The 24097-nt window shown below is 36.0% G+C and overlaps 1 protein-coding gene across 1 annotated transcript; it reads right to left on the reverse strand.

Annotated features, from left to right (window-relative positions):
* Positions 1 to 1441: 1441 nt before the first annotated feature.
* Positions 1442 to 16240, reverse strand: LOC131942911 (acetylcholinesterase-1). The gene is made up of 9 exons (XM_059302880.1): positions 16183 to 16240; positions 13724 to 13945; positions 12295 to 12417; positions 11061 to 11162; positions 8965 to 9210; positions 7563 to 7926; positions 5914 to 6105; positions 4113 to 4341; positions 1442 to 2940 (listed from the first exon to the last, which is right to left on the reverse strand). The coding sequence occupies exons 2-9, from the start codon at positions 13931 to 13933 to the stop codon at positions 2733 to 2735; spliced, it is 1674 nt and encodes a 557-aa protein (XP_059158863.1). The 5' UTR covers positions 13934 to 13945; positions 16183 to 16240; the 3' UTR covers positions 1442 to 2732.
* Positions 16241 to 24097: the final 7857 nt, after the last annotated feature.

Genomic DNA, 24097 nt, shown 5'->3' on the forward strand with positions numbered 1-24097 from the left:
AACAAAGTTTTTATTTTTTTTTAAACTAAGTTTCTATAAAAAAAAATAAGTTTCTGTAAAAAAATATAAGTTTCTATTAATAAGTTAGTAAAAGCAAATAAGTTTATATTTAAAGAGACAACTACAAAATCAAACAACTGCTGCCTTGTAGTTTGTTCTTGGGTAGACAAAAGCTATGTAAGCAAATCCAGAAAGGTAAATCAGAGTCAAAAGGCCTTGAGGTGTATAACATCTCGACATGTAATACTTGGTTGTGTTGGAGGAAATCCACTCCAATATTATGATTAAGTAGTTCAAGACAGGGTATTCAGGCCACACTATGGAACAAAATTCTTGGGAACTCTATTTCAGTTAAAACAACACATACGATGTTAATTTGGGTAGTCAACTATGATCAATAGAATTAGTTAGGTAAAACTGGTAACTGCAGGCTATAGGGGCCTACATGTTTTGTAAATAATTTACTCACAAACTCCATAATTGTTACTAATTTAAGGTGTTACAGGTCAGTTGTAGGTTAGATAGAAATAGGTTAGAATAATCTAGAATAAGGGGAGAGTGCGTAAAGGCAATATTTTACAAAACAAAAAGGGACAGCGTGGCCTAGCGGTAGAGCAGTAGATGGCTAATCAAAAAGTCTTGAGTTCGAATCTGGGTACAAATCATTGAAATGTCCCCGAGTTCACTTAGCTCTGATTTATACCTAACTTAGGTAAAGACGGCTGGGCATAGTGCTGACAACACTACACTTTCATATGCAGAGGTAACAGAAACAGGTGAACTCTACTTCACTTGCTCCATGAACCACCAGGTTCTTATAGGGTACTTCACTTTTAAAAAAAACAACAAAAAAACAACCAAGATGAGTCACTACAAATCTTCATAAAAAAATATGTATTTTCAACATTAAGGCAGTCTTTGTAACACTTTTTTTTTACATACAATAAATTCTGTGATAAATGTGAATAAAAAATTTCTCACACAAAAAATGATACAATTACATAAATGGTTACAATATATCATGCACTAATTTTTCTCTCTTCTGACATTCATCTCAAAATTAATAAATACAAAATTAAGTACCACATAAAACCACATAAAAATCCTTGTTAAGCATGCAACAAATTCACTTAGTTGGTCTCAAACTTTGAGGATATGACAGCAATAAACACACACAACCACACATGCATATTTTACAACCAAAAAAAAGGGGGGATAACATATTTGGTCCCATTGGACTTGAACATTGTCTGGTAATACTGATCTGGTTGTACAATATCTTATCTACATTTGTCTACAAATGGTGTTGAAGTAATCACTTAAGGGCATGGGCAGGTGATGAAAACCAAATTAGCCACAATGTTCATTTAAAAACCTAACGCTATCATTTCTTGTATATAGTTATAACTCAAAGAATTAAGTCTAAAAATAAAAAATTCAGTTTACCTTTTTAACATTGAAATAATTCAAAGATGGCTTAGGCAAATTCAATTAAATCTTGCAGGATTATAGAGATGCATGTTGGTAACAATTCTAATAGATTACATTTTAATATTTTAAAATACATTTGTTTTTACAAAAAAAAATATCTGAAAATCACTTTTAAAAAATCTAAATGTGTGCAAAAAAAACCCATTTTAACTGTAAAACAAAACCAAACAAATTTTCAAACATGTGTTCTATCAGTTATGTTGGTACATGTAAACAGAATAACTAAAAAAATTTTTGATCAATTTTAATAATAATTAAGAAAGATATTTTAATGTTAAAATGCTAAAAAAACTCCAAGATGGCCACCATCACCATGGCAATGGCAGGAAATTTTTGGCCAATTCTAATTTTTTTGGCTCAACTCTTTGAGATATAACTATATGCTACATATGATAGAATTAGGTTTATAAATAAGCATTTTGTCTAATTTGGTTTTCATCACCCTCCCATGCACTGTAATGTCTCATTTGTTGCTGGTTCAAAGACCAATAAGACCAGAATCTGCCTTGTTGTGGGCTAGCTAACAGCCATGGCTATAGGCAGCTTATTTAGTACCTGGCATACATTGATTAAAGAATTGCCAGAATTCTATTTTAAAAATCTTGTATATAAAAAATGTTCCAATTAAAAATGTATAATTAAAAAAACAACCTCTGATTAAAAAACAACCTTTGGCGTGACAAAAGTGTATAGTTAGAAGCGTGGAGGTATAGACGGGTAAACAACTAAACAACTAGACAGGTAAACAGCTACAGAGGTAAACAATTAGGTAAACAGCTAAACAACAAGACAGGTAAACAGCTCAACAGGTAAACAGCTAGATAGGTAAACAACAAGATAGGTAAACAGCTCAACAGGTAAACAGCTAGACAGGTAAACAGCTAGACAGGTAAACAAGACAGGTAAACAGCTCAACAGGTAAACAGCTAGACAGGTAAACAATAAAACAGGTAAACAGCTCAACAGGTAAACAGCTAGACAGGTAAACAATAAAACAGGTAAACAGCTAGACAGGTAAACAGCTAGACAGGTAAACAGCTAGACAGGTAAGCAATAAAACAGGTAAACAGCTAGACAGGTAAACAGCTAGACAGGTAAGCAATAAAACAGGTAAATTATTAGACAGGTAAACAACTAGACAGGTAAATTACTAAAAAGGTAAACAACTACATAGGTAAACAGAGACACAGGTAAACAGTTAGACATGTAATTACACAGGTAAACATCTACACAGGTACATGCTACAGCTCATCTTTGCCCTGTGTACCACCTCTCTCAGCATACTCCTCCATCAACTGCGGCACCGCTACATCCCACAGCTTCCTCCTGTAGTAGAGAGGGAACTGCTTGATGCTGGGCTGGCTCCCAAGGTTCAGGTAGAACTCAGACTCCAGGTCAAACTTGGGCCACTCTAGATCAAATTCTTGCTTGTACACAGATCCAGGGTGGCTGAGGAAGGGAAATAAAATTACTTTTAATTAAAAAACCAAATGTTTAGAATGGGTGGGGTACATTTTGGGATGTATGCTATTTCTAATCCAAATGTATCAAGTTGAATCATGATACCACTCAGCCCTGATGATTATCTGACCAGCTGATCAATGTATAGACTAGAAAATGAGCATATTATATAAATACTTGAACTAATGGGAGATCACCTAAGAATAAATCAGTTTTAAAGAAGTTTATATTGAGTTACTTCCCTTAAAATTATTTGTTTTAATTTTTAACAGCCTTTTGTAAAAGAGACCAGGTAAATACTGTTTTTTGTCAGCAAACCAGAACGAAAATTCTTATTCACAAAAAAGGCAATGTTTTTTATTCACTGGGTAAAATCATCCTTCTGAAAAAAATATTATCTTTTATTGTTTTGTATTTTTCGGTAAATTTATAATCCTCAACAGATTTACTTCTCTGCATCACTTACATGAGACGGCCTTGCCAAGGGTAGACTACTATTAGTAAGTAAAGTTTCCCTTTCAAACCTGACGGTCTATGGGGCAAGTGACATAGAGTTCACTTGTTTCTGTGACCTCGGCATATGAAGAGATAGTGTGGTCAGCACTATGCCCAGCCGCGTTTACTTACCCTAACCTGAGTTAGGTACCCATCAGAGTTGGGTGGACTCAGGGACGATCTACTAACTTGAACCCGGATTCGAACTTGAGACTTACGGGTTAGCAGTCCAGCTCTCTACCACTAGACCACTCTGTCCCTATCCCAAAAGTAGCTGGACTGCTAACCCGTAAGTCTCGAGTTCGAATCCGGGTTCAAGTCAGTAGACCATCCCTGAGTCCACCTAGCTCTGATTGGTACCTAAGTAAAGGCGGCTGGGCATAGTGCTGACCACACTATCCCTTCACTTGCCCCGTAGACCGTCAGGTTTGAAAGAGAACTTTACTTTTATCCTGAAAGTCTTGAGTTCGGATTCTGGGCTCAAGTCTGCTGGACATTCCAGAGTCAACCCAGCTCTGATGGGTACCTGGCTAACTTTTGGGAAATAAAGGCTAATGGGCATAGTGCTGACCTTATGTGCCCAGTTCATTGAAACAGATGAGTTCTACTTCATCTGCTCCATGTGTTTTAGGTACGAATATGAAAAGATGATAACTATGACTTACATATTTCTCATGAAGTCTGTCAACATTCTGATGTACACACGCTTCAGCTTGAAATCTTCTTCTGTGAAATCTTTGGTGCCTTTCAAGTTGAAATAGAAGCGTAGAACGTCTTTAGGCTCCAGGTCAAACAGGTATGTTAAATCAACACCATGCAGCATCCCCTGTAGCGTGGAGGGGAGGTAACTGGGGAAGTGATCAAACCACAGGAAGAAAGACTCTCCCATGGTATCTAGAAATAGTACAGTAAAAATGTGTTGTTAAGTAGGCCTATATCTTTTTCAGCAATGTTAGATCATAAATGCAAATATTTGAGTAATATTTTAGCCAATAATGTCTTAATCAGTTATAGCCTAATCAGTAATACCTTAGTCAGCAATACCTTTTGTCAACAATAGATTGATCAATAATAGGAAGTTAAAAAAAATTTTTTAGAGAACAATGTCTTAATCTATAAAAATCTTTTGTTAACTAATTTATAGTGAAAAAGTATTAGTCAATAAAATTTTAGTTAACAATAGCATAATATATTGGTCAACTAAATTTCAGTCAAAAATAAAATTATCAACAAATGTATGAGGCAAAAAATGTACACATTTAAAAAAAATTAATACAAAATTTTTTTTTAAAAGGAAACTGAAATTTATAAAAGTTGAAGTAGAGTTCATTCCTCGGCATATGAAGGGATGGTGTGGTTTCTACAGAGAGTTATTTTTAATATGATTTCCTTGAAATGGACATCTCTCTAAGCATTCTGCCCAATGATCGCTAGGTCTCAACTGGAACTACTTACTTTACTGGTAAAAAATTGAACCCCATACTCTACAACACTATCTCATACTTTATATGAATTTTAGAATACTTGTCTTGGATATTTTTAACTTAGCTAGTCATTTAATTGAGGAAATAACTATGTACAATAATAGAAAATGATAATACTTCCTCATGGAATCAGGAAAGATAAACCATACTACCAATTACTCATATTTAAAAGTAAAATGAGGAATTAGAAAGAATAATATGTATTCAACAATCAATAGTTGTTATCAAACACAGAACACAGAGATGGCTGGGACATGTGTTAAGGATGAGAGCAGACACATTGGCTAGGACTGCCCTCAGATGGACAAGAAAATACAATAGCGGCAAAAAGAAACATGGAGAAGAACAATGGAGAAGAACAATGGAGAAAGAGTTGAAAGAAAGAGGCCTAACATTAACAGTCAAACAGGCAGAGGTTATAGCTAGCATTAGGAGAAAATGGCGCTCACTTGTTGTTCGATGACCATTAAGAAATGACAATGATACTCCCTCAGCCTTAAGAACTACCAAGTTATTATATTTACACCACCCACTCTACCACTAGGCCACACCGTCCCATGCCTAACTGTATAGCAAACTAGTGCTCTACCACTAGGCCACACCGTCCCATGCCTAACTGTATAGCAAACTAGTGCTCTACCACTAGGCCACACCGTCCCATGCCTAACTGTATAGCAAACTAGTGCTCTACCACTAGGCCACACCATCCCATGCCTAACTGTATAGCAAACTAGTGCTCTACCACTAGGCCACACCATCCCATGCCTAACTGTATAGCAAACTAGTGCTCTACCACTAGGCCACACCATCCCATGCCTAACTGTATAGCAAACTAGTGCTCTACCACTAGGCCACACCATCCCATGCCTAACTGTATAGCAAACTAGTGCTCTACCACTAGGCCACACCGTCCCATGCCTCAAAGTATAGAACAGCATTCCTGCTCTTGTAGCCAAGAGTTTTTAAGACTTTAGCCACCTACTTTCAGTGTTAGCTGCGAAGGTCTCAAGAAACTTGAAGGCTGGGAGCCCAATGATCTGGTCGCCCAGGATGTCGTAGCCAGGCCTGATGTAGGAGTTGTTGGCCATCTTGTACCAGTCCAGCACTGACTGGCACACCTGCACCGGCAGACGGAATTTCTGGCTCAGGAACTCTGCTGTTAAGTCATCTGCCTCTGGAACAACATTTGACATTGATGTAATTGTTTTTTTTCCACTTTTGTTTTCACATCACGTGATGACCTATTTTTATCATCCGCTGTTGAATTTGCTGTTAGATTAGCCTCCCTCTACATTGTAATTGATTTCCAATGCTATTTTTCAAGACGAGTTAACTTGGGACGCACGGCACACAGACGACTTTTTTATCTGAAGACGAGTTAACTCGTGATGTACGGTTAAGCCCAAGATTTTATATGACGAGTTAACTCGTGACACACGGTAAAGGGGCTATTGGACATGAAGTCTATAAAAGATATGGGATAGATTGGTCATTAGACATGAAGTCTATAAAAGATATGGGATAGGTTGGTAATTGGACATGAGGTCTATAAAACATATGGGATAGATTGGTCATTAGACTTGAAGTCTATAAAAGATATGGGATAGGCTGGTCATTAGACATGAAGTCTATAAAACATATGGGATAGATTGGTCATTAGACATGAAGTCTATAAAACATATGGGATAGATTGGTCATTAGACATGAAGTCTATAAAACATATGGGAGAAATTGCAAGTGAACATTAAATCTATAAAAGCAGCTTATTGGTAATTTGTTGAAATTTAAGTCTTTACAAGCAGTGAACTTGTCTTGATTGAGCAGAGTGTCATTGTAACCTTTTTGTTTTGTTTAAAATTTTTATAGTGAAAAATAATAATATAAATATTATGTAGATCTATCTGGATTTACCTAAATAAAAAATATATATTGTTTCTTTTTTAAGATATCTTATTAACATTAAATTTAGTATATTACATAGAATTTTTTTTCAAAATATTCATTTAATTCAAATAGTATTGATACTATTTCTGCATTTTAACAGGCATACAAAATAAAAAGAGCATGACAGCAGTCATTAAATCAGGTGAACAGAACATAATGTCACAGTACCCTAACAAATTAGGCTACAGGACATTACCCCCCCCCCCCAATAGTCCTAACTCAAACTCAAATTCTATACTTATATTTTACCTTAATCCTCAACTTACGAAAAAGAGCAAAACCTAAGCATTCACATCAGCCTAAAACTTAACACAAAACCAAAACCAATGCTAGACATTGTTTTTAAAGCCTAACCCTAACCCTAACCCTAACACTAACCCAAAACCCTAGCAATAACCATAACCCTGACCATAACACTAACCCTAATCCTAACCCTAGCCATAGCCCTAACCCTAACCCAAGCGATAACCCTAACCCTCCCCGGGGGTTAGTCCTACTGGGCGGGGGTAATTGACAGGGGGGGGGGGGGGGGGTAATTACTCTGGGGGGATAATGTCAGGGGGTAATTGATGAGGGGATAATGCCCTGTTCCCAACAAATTAATACACTACATGACCCAAACAAAATATTACTCGCCAGTCCCCACCAAAATAAAAAAAAATAAAAAAATAAAAAATGCTACACTACCCATGCCGATGTGGAATGGTCCATGATACTCTACAGCACCCTCATTGTTGACTAGGCTGACAATATAATTCCTCTCATAGAATCCTACACTCTCCAGGTACGACTGGTCAGCTATCAGGGTTCCTATCGGAGCAGAGAACAGTTCCCCGTCTATTGTGGTGAACTTGTTTGTCAGGTGCCCTTCCAATGGGAGGATGAAAGAGCTGGCTGGCAAATAGCGCAGACATTCCACAATGGCGCTGTTGTTTTTGGGATTTTCTGCTGTGTTTCCACAGCCCACTTTGGTGGTGAGAAGATCAAAAAGGACGTCGGAGGATTTTGGGGTGGAGGGGCAGGTAAACATGGTGCCACTCATTATCAGGCCCTGAAAGTGAATAAGCAATGTGATATGGTTAGTGCAGAATGTGATATGGTTAGTGCAGAATGTGATATAGTTAATACAGAATGTGATATAGTTAATAAAGAATGTGATACGGTTAATAAAGAATGTGATACGGTTAATACAGAATCTGATAAAGTGAATACAGAACTTGATATACTTAATACAGAATGTGATATGGTTAGTGCAGATTGTGATATGGTTAGTGCAGAATGTGATATAATTAGTGCAGAATGTGATATAATTAGTACAGAATGTGATATAATTAGTGCAGAATGTGATATGATTAGTGCAGATTGTGATATGGTTAGTGCAGATTGTGATATGGTTAATACAAAATGTGATCAAGTTAATACAGAACTTGATATGGTTAACACAAAATGTAATATGGTAAATACAGTACTTGATATGATGAATAAATAATAAGTGTGTTTGAATAGACAATATGATATGGGGAATAAAGAAGGCAACAAGGTAACTAAAGAATACAATTGTGTGAATATAGAATGTGATATTGTTAATAAAGAATGTCAAGTCATGTAATAAAAAAGTTTAAGCCTTAGCATTATGATTTATGATTTTGATTTGACAACAAATTGTTTTCATTTAAGTTTTCTAGTGCCCAGGAAACATACATGACAGGCCCAACGAGGCCATGCACTGTGCTCACAAAAATAATATCATGGAACTAGGTGTAGCACATAGAAGAAAATCTAGTGGTAAATTTCAAAATTGCTTTTCTACATAAGTCTTTGGAAGCAAAAGCCAATATAATTTATTTTTTACATTTTAAAAACGCTACAACACAAAACATGCCTAAAACTAACCAGATTAAATCAAGTAACTTATTTTGTTTTTCTATGAGATTCATAGAGGGGATTTAAGAAGGAAAAAAATAAAAAATAAACTAAATTGTACATGCACTCTGTACGACACAAGGAATATCCCCACCCACTTTTGAGGGAAAAAAAAGTCTTTCTTGTTGGATGAAAATTATGGTAGTTATTTATATTATAAACTTACCTTGGTAAACAAACCTCGACCTTGAGGAATGATGCTCAAAGCCGAGACGCTCTCCCCGCCCATGGAGTTCCCCCCTAGGGTGATGTCGTGAGGGTCACCCCCAAAGGCCTTGATGTTGTCCTTGACCCACTGTAGAGCCAGCAGCTGGTCCCAGAGGCCCTGGTTGCCAGGCAACTCGGGCGTGTCCCCCTTCAAGAACCCAAGCCAGGACAAGCGGTAGTTAAAAGTCACAACAATGACATCACCCTACAAATAGACAAAACAAAATCAGGTAGTTAAAAGTCACAGCAATGACATCGCCCTGCAAATAGACAAAACAAAATCAGGTAGTTAAAAGTCACAGCAATGACATCACCCTACAAACAAAACAAAATCAGGTAGTTAAAAGTCACAGCAATGACATCGCCCTGCAAAATAGACAAAACAAAATCAGGTAGTTAAAAGTCACAGCAATGACATCACCCTACAAATAGACAAAACAAAATCAGGTAGTTAAAAGTCACAGCAACGACATCACCCTACAAATAGACAAAACAAAATCAGGTAGTTAAAAGTCACAGCAATGACATCACCCTACAAATAGACAAAACAAAATCAGGTAGTTAAAAGTCACAGCAATGACATCACCCTGCAAATAGACAAAACAAATTCAGGTAGTTTAAAGTCACAGCAATGACATCACCCTACAAATAGACAAAACAAAATCAGGTAGTTAAAAGTCACAGCAATGACATCACCCTACAAATAGACAAAACAAAATCAGGTAGTTAAAAGTCACAGCAATGACATCACCCTACAAATAGACAAAACAAAATCAGGTAGTTAAAAGTCACAGCAATGACATCACCCTACAAATAGACAAAACAAAATCAGGTAGTTAAAAGTTACAGCAATGACATCACCCTGCAAATAGACAAAACAAATTCAGGTAGTTAAAAGTCACAGCAATGACATCGCCCTACAAATAGACAAAACAAAATCAATGGTTTGGCTTAAGAGAAACATTGTGGCATTTTGAACAATAGTTTATAAGTAAATAATTATTAATTTGAAAAGATGTGTTCAGAGGCGTAGCGACCCTTCCCGGCGCCCGGGGACATACTTTCAATTTGGCGCCCCCTTGGGAGCAAATTTTCGATTTGCACCCCCCCTCTCAAACTTTCGATTTGCACCCCCCCCCCCTCGAACTTTTCATTTGCACCCCCCCCCCCCCGAACTTTTCATTTGCACCCCCCCCCCTCAAACTTTCAATTTGGCGCCCCCTAAGGTCGGCGCACGGGGACATATGTCCCCGCCCCCCCTCGCTACGCTACTGGATGTGTTAACATACAATAAAAGTATCCTATTGAGCTTTTTAAAAAGAATAACTATGGACATTTTTTACATCAATAACCATGAATAATTTAAAACTAGTTAATTTGATTAAAAAGATATGCATAGCTGAGTCTTTAAACTACTAAAGTGTTTTAGCCTATCAGGCTATGTAAGGAAATTGATTAGAAATGGACAGCAAATTCTGCATTGAGTGGTTATAATTGAGATGTAGAAGGGTTGGAAACAGGACTTGCTGCAGAAATAACAATTTAAAAATTAAAAATTTAAAGCTGGGGCTAAATGGCTAGAGTGGTAACACTTCTGACTTGATGAAAGCGTGTCAAGGCGAATTGGTGCTGCGTGAATTGGTAGGTTTAGATCTCATTTGGTTAAAACTGTTTTGTCTTTACTTGGACTATCTTCTGTACCTGTGTCTACCAAAGGCATTGAAAGAAATAATCTTTGTAAATATTGCTATTATTATTTAAATGTGCCCTTTAAAAAAGTAATGCCAATAATTAGAATATATTTTAATACAATTTTAAAAATGTGTCTTTGTTTAATAAGCATTTTCTTAAATGAATATCTTTGATCACCTTTGTAATCTGGGGAGTGAAGAATAATAATCTCTACTTGTTTGTAGCACAAAGAATCACAAAAAACAGAACTCTTGTTGTGAAAAGTCTAAAATATTTGACATATTAAAAACAAAACAAAGACCAACTAGTTTTTTTAAAGTAAAAACATAACATGGGTTAAAAGATGTAAAATGTAAGTTTTACCATGGAGACTAAATCACCAGGAACATATTCATTGGCTGACCCCATGAAGTATGAACCTCCGTGGATGTAAACAAAGACTTTTCTTAGTCGTTTTTCGTCTTCCTACAATATGAATTATAAGCTTTAATTAAAATATTAATTTTAATTATTAAATATTGATATTAATTAATTAATGTCAATTAGTAAAGTCCAATGGAGGACAGATTAAAGAATCATTCAAAACTAGAACTCACATTTTCAAGTAAGTTTACAATTTAAATTTCTGAGCTCTGTTAAAGAATCATTCAAAACTAGAACTCACATTTTCAAGTAAGTTTACAATTTAAATTTCTAAGCTCTGTTAAAGAATCATTCAAAACTAGAACTCACATTTTCAAGTAAGTTTACAATTTTAAATTTCTAAGCTCTGTTAAAGAATCATTCAAAACTAGAACTCACATTTTCAAGTAAGTTTACAATTTTAAATTTCTAAGCTCTGTTAAAGAATCATTCAAAACTAGAACTCACATTTTCAAGTAAGTTTACAATTTAAATTTCTAAGCTCTGTTAAAGAATCATTCAAAACTAGAACTCACATTTTCAAGTAAGTTTACAATTTTAAATTTCTAAGCTCTGTTAAAGAATCATTCAAAACTAGAACTCACATTTTCAAGTAAGTTTACAATTTTAAATTTCTAAGCTCTGTTAAAGAATCATTCAAAACTAGAACTCACATTTTCAAGTAAGTTTACAATTTTAAATTTCTAAGCTCTGTTAAAGAATCATTCAAAACTAGAACTCACATTTTCAAGTAAGTTTACAATTTTAAATTTCTAAGCTCTGTTAAAGAATCATTCAAAACTAGAACTCACATTTTCAAGTAAGTTTACAATTTAAATTTCTAAGCTCTGTTAAAGAATCATTCAAAACTAGAACTCACATTTTCAAGTAAGTTTACGATTTTAAATTTCTGAGCTCAGTTATACATTGAATCTTATACAATTGTGTTTAACCTTAAAAGTGAAGCTTATCCTTAAATTCTAACTCAGTTTAATTTTATTTCTATTTATTTTTAAAGCTAAATATATGCAATGTAAATTAATTATCAAAAACTATCAATGAGCTTGAAAATGAGTGTTCATCAACATTAAAGTTCAGGCAATTTCAGTATACTTAAATTTTCATTTTTACATAAAATTTAAACTACGCCTCCAAAAAACTAGAGCTGAGCTTAGTTAAGTTATTGACAACTTACCTGTATTGGAGTAATTGGCAGGTAGACATTTAGGTACAGGCAATCTTCCTGGCCAGGACCTCCCAAGTCCACACCTTGTGGTTGTATACATATGGGCGGAGTTTTTGTGGCATCATATGTACCCTAATAAATACAACATATGGCAAGTTTAGTTTGCTCTAAACATACATCAATGTATGGTAATTTCCCCATGGACCATCAGGCTTGAAAAGGGAACTTAATTTTTACTTCATAATAATAATAATCTAGCTATAGCAGTATATAAGTTAAGTACTCTAGTATCTAATATCTTGATCTATATCTTCTAGATGTATCAAAAGCAACCATGAAAATCTGGCTCCTTTCTGTCAGTGCCAGATTAGCTAAAGGTTAGAGCCAATGTACATTGTATTTTAAATGGGTTGTTTATAAATGACTTCATGATCCAAAGAAGAATGGAATACAGGTTCAAACTTGTGTCACTGTGCGACAATGTGTCAAAAAACACAGTTGCAATTTTAAGTGGGGTAGGTTGAGGTGTGACATCCGAAGGGCGAAGAGGCTGACTTTTTGTGACAATAGAAATTGGAGAGGGAGGTAGAAAATATTTTAAAAGCATGATGTCATTAATAGAAGACCCTTTAAAGAATGGCTGAACATTATCATTAGAAGTTGCAGTGTAAAAAACATGCATATATAGCTTATGTTTGTTGTCTTACCATATTTATTCAGTAAACAAGACCAAATTAATTTAAGTAAATTAATTTCTCAAAAAGAGCCATATATAAATGACAATTAGGGACTTTGGACTTGTAATCAAGAATGTGGATGGGCAGCGATTCTTTCAAGCATCTCTTCAGGGGAGGGAGAAGGGGTAAGTCCACACCCTTCCCCAAACAAAACAGTATAAATATAGGGATCGGCGTGGTCGAGTCGGTAAAGCTCATGGTTGCTAAACCGAAAAGTCTCGAGTTCGAGCCCTCGGGCAGATGAGGCTCGTTAGCTGGGGACAGCCACTCTTCTAGGAGAGACAACTCCAAAATTAAAACAAATGCTGCCTTGTAGTTTGTTCTTGGTTGGACAAAGGCTATGGAAGCAAATCCAAAAAGAAAAGCAAGCTGAAATCGGAGTCAATGGCCTCAATGGCGCATAACCAGTTGACACGTAACGCTTAATTGTGTTGGAGGCGTGGTCGAGTCGGCAAAAAGCTCATGGTTGATAAATTCGAACAAAGTCTCGAGTTCAAACCCACTGGCAGATAAATCTCGATCCCCTTCAACACTAATAATTAAGAACGAAGAAGAAGAAGAAGAGTATAAATATATAATTTATATAGAAAATATATATTATAACCAGTGTCCTCCTAGGAATATAAGTCATCATCATTCCCCCTCTCCTCTCCCTGGGCCGAGGGTTTCAAGTGCATTTGTGGACAACCCCTAAGACTTACTTTAATTTTGGGGTAAGGCTTTGGCTTGGCAAACCTGAGCTCCCCCACGGGTGGCTCAGCAAAGGGGATTCCCAGAAACGCCACATAAAGCTGACCTTGAAGAGATTTCTGGACTGACCCACGGAACTTCCCAGCTGGTGCGTTTACTTCTCGACACTCAGCTTCCAAAAAGAATGTCAGAACCAAAAGATTACTGACGAGTAGTTTCATTTTTATGTTTTTCTGCAATAAAAAAAAAGAAATTAAATTATTAAAATAAGACTATGCAGCACATAGATCCAGGCCTACATTTAAAAAATTTCTAAAGCAATAAATAGGCCTACTACTAATAATGCCTAATATGTTTTTGTATCTCATTTTTAACATATTAATATTAGATAATTATTATTTAGAGATCTAGATCTAGAATATGGGGTGTTGGGAAATTGAGAGGCGCGAAAAGCGAAATGGCGAGGCGGGAAAATGCGAGACCTACCTGCGGAATCACGGGTAAATAGCTAGACACCTTCAGCGAAAAAAAGTTTGGTTAATTTAAATTGTTTGTTTTTGTTTTAAACTAAACAAGCATAAGCTTATAACCACCTATATATATATATATATATATATATATATATATATATATATATATATATATATATATATATATATATATATATATATATATATTTCTCTTCTTGGAGACAATAGAAAACACCAAACTATAAGCGCGCTCCCTTACTACCCCCACCCCTACATGGTCTGGTGAGCTGTGGTTCACGCTAAATTGTAGAGCCGGGTTTAGTGACGACTATTAGGGGCAGATAATTTAGTTTGAAACTATTTTAAACTTAGGGGAGGTAACTAAGAGGAGTTTACTTTCACTGGGGGGGGGGGGGGGAAGTGTGGGGCAGGGGTTGCGGAAAGGAGGGGGGATATCGTCCTTAACGAGCTACTAATAGTGTTTTAAAACAAATATTTTCAGTGGCAGCGTTGGTACTGTCGAATTCACAAATTATGAATTACTGAAAAGTAGATAATAAAACAAAAACAAAAAAAAAACGGCTAAAGATACGCCGCGGTTCGGCTCGTACCCTTTAACACGAGTGTTGTATGTTGTAATTTTTTTATCCAGTTTTCATTATTACGTATAGATAGAAAGAAAGATACTAAAACTAAGATAGATCTTTAAAAAATTCTAACATCCTTGCTGTGCTTCTGCCATCGCCCGCTCTCGTTAGCGAGAGGAAAATCCCGACTCAGTCTATATTGTTTTTAAAAATCTAACGTGTGCCGGGTCATTATGAACTGGTATAATCTTGTCAGCGGGAGAGATATTGTGCCACATGTATTCCTGGATTGTTGTACTTGCAGAAAGCGTAAAAGTATAGATAAACAATTTTAAAATGTGTAATTTATTTTTTATTTAGTAATTTTAATTATATACAAAATTTACAATCAAAATCTTCTAAAACAGTCCTAGCACTACTCAAACACATCTCGTGACACCATCTTCCACACATAGTACATCCAACCCAGTTCATTAGACTCCCATGTATACATTTTTCTTTGGCTACTTCTTCCAATCCACATTCACAACATGTCACATTCTCATCACAGTTGACCTCCCCGTTCGGGCATGGTGTTCTTTCAAAGACAATAAATCAGGCAGCCTCGGTGTTCCACACAAAAGACAGAAGTTGATCTATCGTCGGCTGTATTGCGGGGGGTTTCGAACAAGGTGGTATTCTGAGTTGACACAAAAGATGGGGGGAGTTGACAAATCATCAGTATGTCTAGCGACGGAAAAATCGGAAGTTTTAACAATGTAAAGTTGTAAACAAAACGTCTTTGAGGTCTGCATCAAATACCACTGTAATTCAGGAGCGATAAATTTTTCGCAGATATCTTTGTATTTTAAGACAAAAATTCACGTGACTGACCGTTTTCGCGCCCTTCTCGCATTCTTCCACCTCGCCATTTTGCTTTTCGAGCCTCGCAATTTCCCAACACCCTAGAATATAGTCTAGTTACTAGATTTCTAGATCATTATGATCATAGTTAAGAGTTATATTACAATATTTATTAGATCTAGACTACTAGCTAGAATAGTTAGATTCTCTAAAATACTCTTGATCTAGATATCTATTCTAGATCTAGATATCTACTGCTCTAGGATTAAGAATACTCTAGTCTAGGCCCTAGCTAGATCTACTAACTACTGTGATACAAACTAGATCTTATATCTATTCTAGATCTAGATCTAGTGACACTAGTCACTAGTGTCACTCTTCTAGACTAATCTAGACCCTGCCCTAGGGCCTAGACTAGACTCACAGACTGAGTAGAGGTCTAGATCTAGAATCTAGATCTAGATTTCTAGATCTAGAATCTAGATCTAGAATCTAGATCTAGATCTAGATCGCTGGAGTCGGCGTGTAATGACAAGTATGTAAATAAAAAAAAACAACAGTGAAACTTACCTAGATCTAGATCTAGATCTAGATCTAGATCTATGTAGATTATCAAGGTCTACTCTACAGATCTAAAAAAAACTTTTTAAAAAATAAAACGATAAATTGAAAAAGTAGGGGTGACAACTCTAATAATAAAAAAATAAAAGATTCTATAAGTACTTCCCCTTTGACTGTTCAATACGGTTAGTATAATAAAATAAGATCCGAGAGCTACCTATTTGTTGCATTATCTATACAAAAATAAATGTTGAAGTATATAGACCTATGTAGGCTTTCCAAGAAACAGTGGCGTAGCGTGGTCGGGTGTCACCCGGTGCGGCACCTAATGGTGTCACACACCCCCCTCCCCAATTTGTCAGGATTTGTCAACTTTGCTTTAAAAGACAATTTAACACTCACTATAGTGTATCATTTAATAAATTGGAATTATAATTTTTTTAAATATATTTTGCTATTTTTTTGCCTTGGTGTCAAGTGTCAACCCTTTAATGGTGTCACCCTATGCGGTCCGCACCCCCCCCCCCCCCACCTCGCTACGCCTCTGCCAAGAAGCAGTCTATTATTTCTATTACATTTTACAAAACAATAAACAAAAATAATTCTTTTAAAAGCACGAACGGTTAAAATTCAGTTTCTAACTTTATTTACTTTTTCAAAGTACAAAAGTATGAGGGAATACTTCTTGAGCTGCCTATCTCACCAACTCGTTACTCACCGTTACGAAATTCAGGGCACACCGTTCCGTCTGGCCCCTACCCACGGAAACTTCTTCGGTATGGTTAGACCTGCTGGGGGTCGCTGGGGCACACAAGCCATCCCACCACGTCAAGGCGGTGTGCCATCAGGATGGAATCCATACAAACTGCAGTCCTTAACATTGCGCAAGTCTTGAGTTTCGCTCTAGGCAATTTCTGCCGAAGACGCCTGTCGTAGTGAGAATTTATTTGGCTACAAGAGAGTCCCCGTGTAAGAAGTCATAATTTAATTAACCAATGCATGTGTATTTGGGTCACGTCCGCATGCAATGATTAAAGAAACGACGACTTAACAAGTCTCCCTTGCTCCTTTCGAAACGCACCAAGGGCGTAACTGCAGTGCCCATAAATTGCCTAAAGTTCTGCTCATACTTGTCATGCTAATAACTTTCGTATGGGCCAAAAAAGGCGTCTTTTACATCAAAGTCCTATTAATCAGAAAATTTCGCGGACGTACAGCGCGCTTTGTTGTTTCCTTTCGCTTTTTTTTTTTTGGTGTAATTTATTAAGAGGTGTGAATGTATCTTATATTTGTTCCGTTCGTTTTTGAAAGCTTTTATTAAATCTGAATCATCGTTTTTTTTTGTGTCTTTATCTATAGTGAGTTAAATCTATACATTTTTGTCTTCGTTTTCAACGCTGGAAGAATGTGGTCTTTTTACTTTCTCGTATATACGAAGTACTAGGCATGCTGCCCAGCTTCGCTTAGGCTTTCGAAAACATTGAGAATTTGAATGCTTAATTAATTCGCCCGAGGGTCGGTCTACGACCTCAGGAGTTATGGAAAATTTTTTTTTCGATTTATAGCTCATATAAGGCGCCGGTCAGTCGAGGTCAGTTTTGACCCCCTCATCGTAGACTTTTCGGCCAACCGGCCCCCGTGTTCTGTCGCCCCAAGGCAAGATCCTGCCAAATTTGAAGCGCCTGCGGCGCCGGGAAGTGCCCTGTCGGGCACCCGACAACTTTGCTTTATCTAATATATAAAGCTCAGTTCTGTATGTAATGCATATGTTTGTCGTTGGTCTTGGATGAATTTAAGTGTTAGAAAATTATCGTGCGCATTTGTCTAAATTTATGAGCTAAAAAATTACTATTGAAAGTGTTGGGAAATAATTTTAATTTTTCAAATTATAGTAATAATTGTCGGCATGTTCATTAAACACAAGTTTTAAAAAAATATCATCTTTTACAAAAATTCTAATTATGTCTTTATTTAGTCCTATAGCACTTACTTCCCTTTGATAAATTAGGAAAACAAAATTACTTCCCTTTATAAAACCATTGCATTTTGTGGAAAATAATTTACTTTTTAATTACTTTGTTTTGGTGTTGGGAAAAAAAAATAATTACATAATTAGCGGGGATTGATCAAGTGCAAATGTTGTTGGTATTTTACGGATAAGCTTGGAGTATTAAAATTGTTCATTACATTGAAACAGGCGCGTTCGTTTAAGTGAGTGCAAAAGACTATGAATAAGTTGGGGTACTATAGTCGTTCATTAAGCTAAAACAGGTGATTCCGCCCCGGGCGTTTATGTTCGCGTTAGTGTTTTCTTTGTGTTTAGGTGGGTTTGCGTTAGTGGTTGCGTTTTGATTTGGTTCGTTTTTGTTCTTTCTTTTTTCGTTTTTGTTTGTGTTTTTTTCTTTGGGTTTGTATTTGTGTTTTTGGTTGGTTTTGCGTTTGGATTTGGTTTGTTTTCGTTTGCTGTTTCGTTGTTTTTTTTGTTGGTATTGGTGTTGGTGGTTGGGTTTGTTGTTAGGTTTTTGTTTTCGTTTGTATTTGTAATTGTGTTAGCGTTATGTTTGCGTTTTGTTGTTTTGGTTGGTTGTGGTTTGGGTGGGCAATGCCGGGTTTATGATGATTACTAAACACACAGGTAATGGTCTTTAACAGAAAGGTTTTTCACAGAAGCCAGAGCAGGGCCTGGCCGGGACGGCTAGTATATTATAGAGATTAGCAAATTGCATAGATAAACAAAGATTTCAATAAAGTAATTAAGGCCTGAAATACTTTTGTATAGAAATGTATTGTTTGAATAGATTCTAGATCTAGGTAGGGTCTACATCTGTGTAAGTCTAGTTTTTCCATAGATCTAGATCATCTAGATCTAGATCTAGAATCTCTAGATCTAGAATCTCTAGATCTAGATGACCTAGAATATCTAGCTTTAGAATATTTAGATCTAGAATCCAAATAGAATTTTTTAGCGCAATTTCCATACGGACAATTGCGATTGTTAACTCGTCATTTCTGGATGTGTGTCCGATGTATGGATGTGTGTCCGCAGCTTTAAGTCGTATCTCCTCCTCAACGAAGCAATATCGAGGACTAGTTCCAAAAGCAAATATGTTATTTAAAGTTTAGCCAGAGCAAAAAAAAAAAAAAATCAGGTTTGACTTGGTGTGTCTCGAATTCGCACCACCTGAGTGGAATTACGTACACTATCATCTCAGCTATTTAGGCAAACGCGGAGAATGAAAGACTTATTTTAAAATCTTAACTTACGCGAATATGCATATTCTTTCAAATTATTTTTTTTATCCCAAATTAGCCAGTTCCAAACAAAGATTTTGTATAAAATAATTAAGTCTTGAAATAGTTTAGTCCTAATATAGAAATTTATTTTTGGAATAGATTCTAGTGTAGTTAGAGTCTAAATCTAGATCTTAGCGTCTACGTCTAGTTATTGCGTAGATTTAGATCTAGTCTAGATCTAGAATCTAGAATCTCTAGACCTAGAATCCAAATAAATAAAATAAATTTTATGAGTTAAGTCCGGAAAAATTGTATTGTATACATTTCATAGTGTACGTAGATCTAAATCAAATTTGAATGAAATAGTTCATTTCTTTTTATTCTAAACACGGCAGATGACGTCATTAGTTAATGTATAAACATTAGTGACGTCACAGTTTTTATGCGTTCTTTTTCACATATATAAATGCTTTTCCTGTTGCATAATTAAAATTGTTTTTCTACATTCGAATACGCCTTTATTTTATATTTTTCTTCTTTAAATAAAATTGTGGTTATGCATTTAAAACATCTAAAATATTATTTTTAACAAAAGTCCGTATAAAGTTCTTCATATATTGCTACAGATTCTGATGTAATGTCCGGCGAAAATATTTTGCGGACAGAGAGAGATAGAGAGAGAGAGAAGTGCGCACAGGGGCTTTTATATATTAGGTTAGAGAAAGTCTTGTAATCACTGTTACGGAAAAACATAATTTTGTCCGTATGTCTGTGTGTATGTGTGTGCGTGTGTTTGTGTGTGTGTGTCTGTGTGTAGCTCGGTATCAACTTTTGAGCGTTTTCCGATAACCGGATGGGGTACTTTTTTTACTTTAAATTTTTCAAAAGCCTATAACTTGAGTACTATTTCAGATAGATAAATAAAATTTCACATGTAAGTAAAAGATCTAATTCTCTAAATTCTATCAAATTTTGAGTAATTTCCGTTGACCGGAACTAGTAATTTACGTATTTCCAATTTCTCAAAAAAACCCATGTAAATTTATAAAGTACTAATAATATTGCGCACTATTATGCACATCTTTATTTGGCGTTCACTTGGTGTGCAATTCTTTTTCCACGAGATTTTATTCTATTTTAAAAAATTTAAGTATTTAAAATGGATTTAAAATATTGTCTATGTCCCGAGTTGCCAACCCCTGTTGTTTTATCTAAGAATATTCGAGAAAGTTTAGGGGAGATCACTCCCGGTTTATTGTTAATGTAAAGTAAAAGGGTGATTGATTGCGGGTATTTGCTAGCTTACAGCAGTGATCGGTTGACTCCATTTACGAGGTGAAATCAAATATAAAATTAATACAAAAAAAATATTTATCCTATTTAAATAATAAAATATAAAGCGAAAAGGGGTGACACCAAACCGAAAATACTGAACTGTTAGGAGGGAGGGGGATGAGGTGACACACCATTAATTCAAAAATAGTTTCACTTTTTGTATTTCATCACGTGTACATATGTAGACAATATTATCCAGCTGTTATGTAATTTTTTTTCCCCATTTTCAGAGATGTAATATTTTTCCTGATAACTGTCTGGCCGCTTGTCGCCAACTATGGTCTACCTCCGATAGGGTACATTGTATTTATATACGTAGGTGTGTGGTTAGCAAACCAACTGTCCATTACTTGCAGACGTCCAGTCCTACTCCCGCGAACACGCAAGCGAAAATTAATCTTTCCTCCAAATTGATTTATTTCACATCGTCCCAGAGGCGTAGCTAGGGGAGGACGGGTAGGGCGGCCGCCCCGGGCGCCGACCCTAATGGGGCGCCAAAAGGGGTAGAGAAATTAATTTGAAAGCTTGTTTTAAGCTGAAGTATCGAATTATACACTGTCAAAGCTACGAAAAATAAACAACTACAAGGCTTTACAAACTGATTTAACAACTTCGTGACACCGAAATAGAAATTGTTTCAGGATATTAACTGGTAAGAAGCGCTACAAACCTTTCCAATTGGGGTGGGGGAGGGGGGCGCTTTTTCACAGACAGGAATAACTATATACAGAAATAGGGGGGGGGGGATGGCAAAATTGATAGTCCGCTCGGGGCGCCGGATTAGGTCGCTACACCTCTGCGTTCGAATCAGTTTTAGAACAAAGGGTCAGATAAATCAACGGCATGATCGGGCATTTGCTGGGTCAAAGTGGCTCTCTTGGTCCAGCGGCCTGCATATTAAGTCAGTCTATGCTTGGTTGGTTTCAAATATGAGCTTGCATTTCGTGTGGCTGAAGTCCCTTCAGAACAACCAACATTCAGACGTATAGCTAAACTTAGTTTTATTTTGAAATGTCTTGATAACTAAACTTGGATAAAAAAAAATATATAAATATATATATATACCTATATATATATATATATATATATATATATATATATATATATATATATATATATATATATATATATATATATATGTATGTATGTATGTATGTATATATAGTTACCGTGTCGGCCAGAATATGCTTTTGGTTGCGAAGAATAGGATGGATGAGAAACCCACCAAGGCGCCCTAACCCTCGTTCAACGAAGAGCTTTTCAGCGTCAACTGTCTGTACGTGAACGGTTAACCTTTTGAACTATTGACTTTCTCTATACCAACTGAAGACGCACCTGTGCAGAGGTTTCATCTGTAATTCGTAATCTTTGAATCGGTTCCCATGAGAATGTTTATTTTAATGCCTTGTCACATGATTCTGTCCACCGTAGTTTTTTTGTTCGTTCTTGTTAGATTTGTCAGTGGATCTATGATGGTGGCAAAACTAGGTATAAACTTCCTATAGGAGTTACACAGATCGATGTAGCTACAGACTTCTTTAACTCACGTGCTTTTATTTCTAGAATTTTACTTACCCTCCCTCCCCGCCGGACATTTCCCCCCGACATAACCCCCCCCCCCCCCACGCCCTCCGGAGTGATTACCCCCTTTTCAATTACCCCCCACTAGCTAAAGGTACAGTTAGGTTTATGGTTAGAGTTAGAGTTAGGGCTAGGGTTAGGGCTACCACGCAGGTGGTGCGCGATCGAGACACATCAAGTCAAACTTAATTTTTTTTTTTTTTTTTTTTTTTTTTTTTTTTTGTATTTATGAATCTTCCGATTTTAGACCATAAAGAAAGGAACTACTTCATTCAAATTTGATTTAGATCTAGATCTATAGATCTACTCATCAAGATGTACGCTATGAAATATATACAATTCGGTCAAACTAATACAAATTACTTAAAAACAGCGTAATGACTATTGAATAATAAGATTTTTAAGTCACTTAATCAGTGCGTGCCTGTGTTATGTTAAATTTGTCGGATTTTTAGCTAATTGGTTATTATTTTTGCTTTGTCACTAATATCGTTCAGCGTGTAGTAAAGCACATTGCGTTTTGACCAATAACTATTTCATAAATTATTTTTCTCAAACAAGTACATTTTAAAATATATAGGCCTATAATTCACGTTTATTATAACAGTTTTCTAAAACGCAAAATAACGTCTAAAATTCGTTTTCTAACATTGCTTTTTTAAAATGCAAAAGTGTGACGCACCATCTGAACCCCCCCCCCCCTCCCCCTCATCACACACCGTCACAAAATTACGGACCCCCCTCCCCCTTACGAGTGTGACGTCATTTATGGACGACCCCTTATTCTTTATAAAGAATGAGTGATCTGAGGACTTACGATGTAGTGATTGAGTGTTAAAGGGTGTGTCTAAATATCTTTTCTAGGGACAGGTCTTCTTGTTGTGCTAATTGAAACTTGTCTGGTTCCCAAATGTTTTTGGCCTCATCAGTATTATCAGTGTTGTTGTTCTGTTGGTCGTCTTCTTGATGACTACTTAGATCGACGGGTGGTTCATGACTTTTGTTGTTTTCTCTTGTTTGTGTTGCTTGCGCTCTTGTTTCAACCATCTGAATTATTTATTTCCTTTTGTACTCAAATCGTCGATTTCCACTCGGGAAATAGTTTCGTTGCTCACCATGTTTCCGATGATCAGATCATATGCAGATTTTCTTCCAGGCATCTCTTCGGGTGGGGGGGGGGGGGGGGGGGGTTTAGCCCCCCGAAAAAAGTCTACCGCCCCCCCCCCCCCCCGAACGAAATGCAATTTATATAGAAAATATATACATTTAAAATTCTACCGCCCCCCTCCCCCAGAAAATTTCAAGTGCCTCCCCCGGAGAAAAAAGTCTAGAAGAAACATTGATCATATGATCCATTGTTAGTGACCATATCGTTTTTACAAGACAATAAGCAAAATGGTAACAGATAAATAAAATACCTTTGTTTCAGTTTAAAACCTTTTTCAGTTTGATCACCTTTGCCTAACGTCGATAGAACTCAGTAAGATTACCAAATGTAAAATTTCAAACCTTGTTATTACAGGTGTAATCAGTTATCTGATCTCTCTTTACATTCATGTTATCTAAGTTGGCATTTTAATGATCAGAAATTCATTTGAAAATTTATTTAAAGTTTCAATAAAAAATTTCGTGACATCTTGAAGCCTTTAGAACAGTTGCAAATACAACTACCATATTTAACATCACTTTTGGTATGTGCACCACAAAGCCAATTTTAAATGCATCAACATGTTTTGATACAATAATTCGTCATTTTATTATATTAAAAATACAA

The sequence above is a fragment of the Physella acuta genome, unplaced genomic scaffold, assembly GCF_028476545.2.
Source record: "Physella acuta isolate Inbredline_101_S28 unplaced genomic scaffold, ASM2847654v3 ptg000037l, whole genome shotgun sequence".
NCBI classification, from domain to species: domain Eukaryota; kingdom Metazoa; phylum Mollusca; class Gastropoda; family Physidae; genus Physella; species Physella acuta.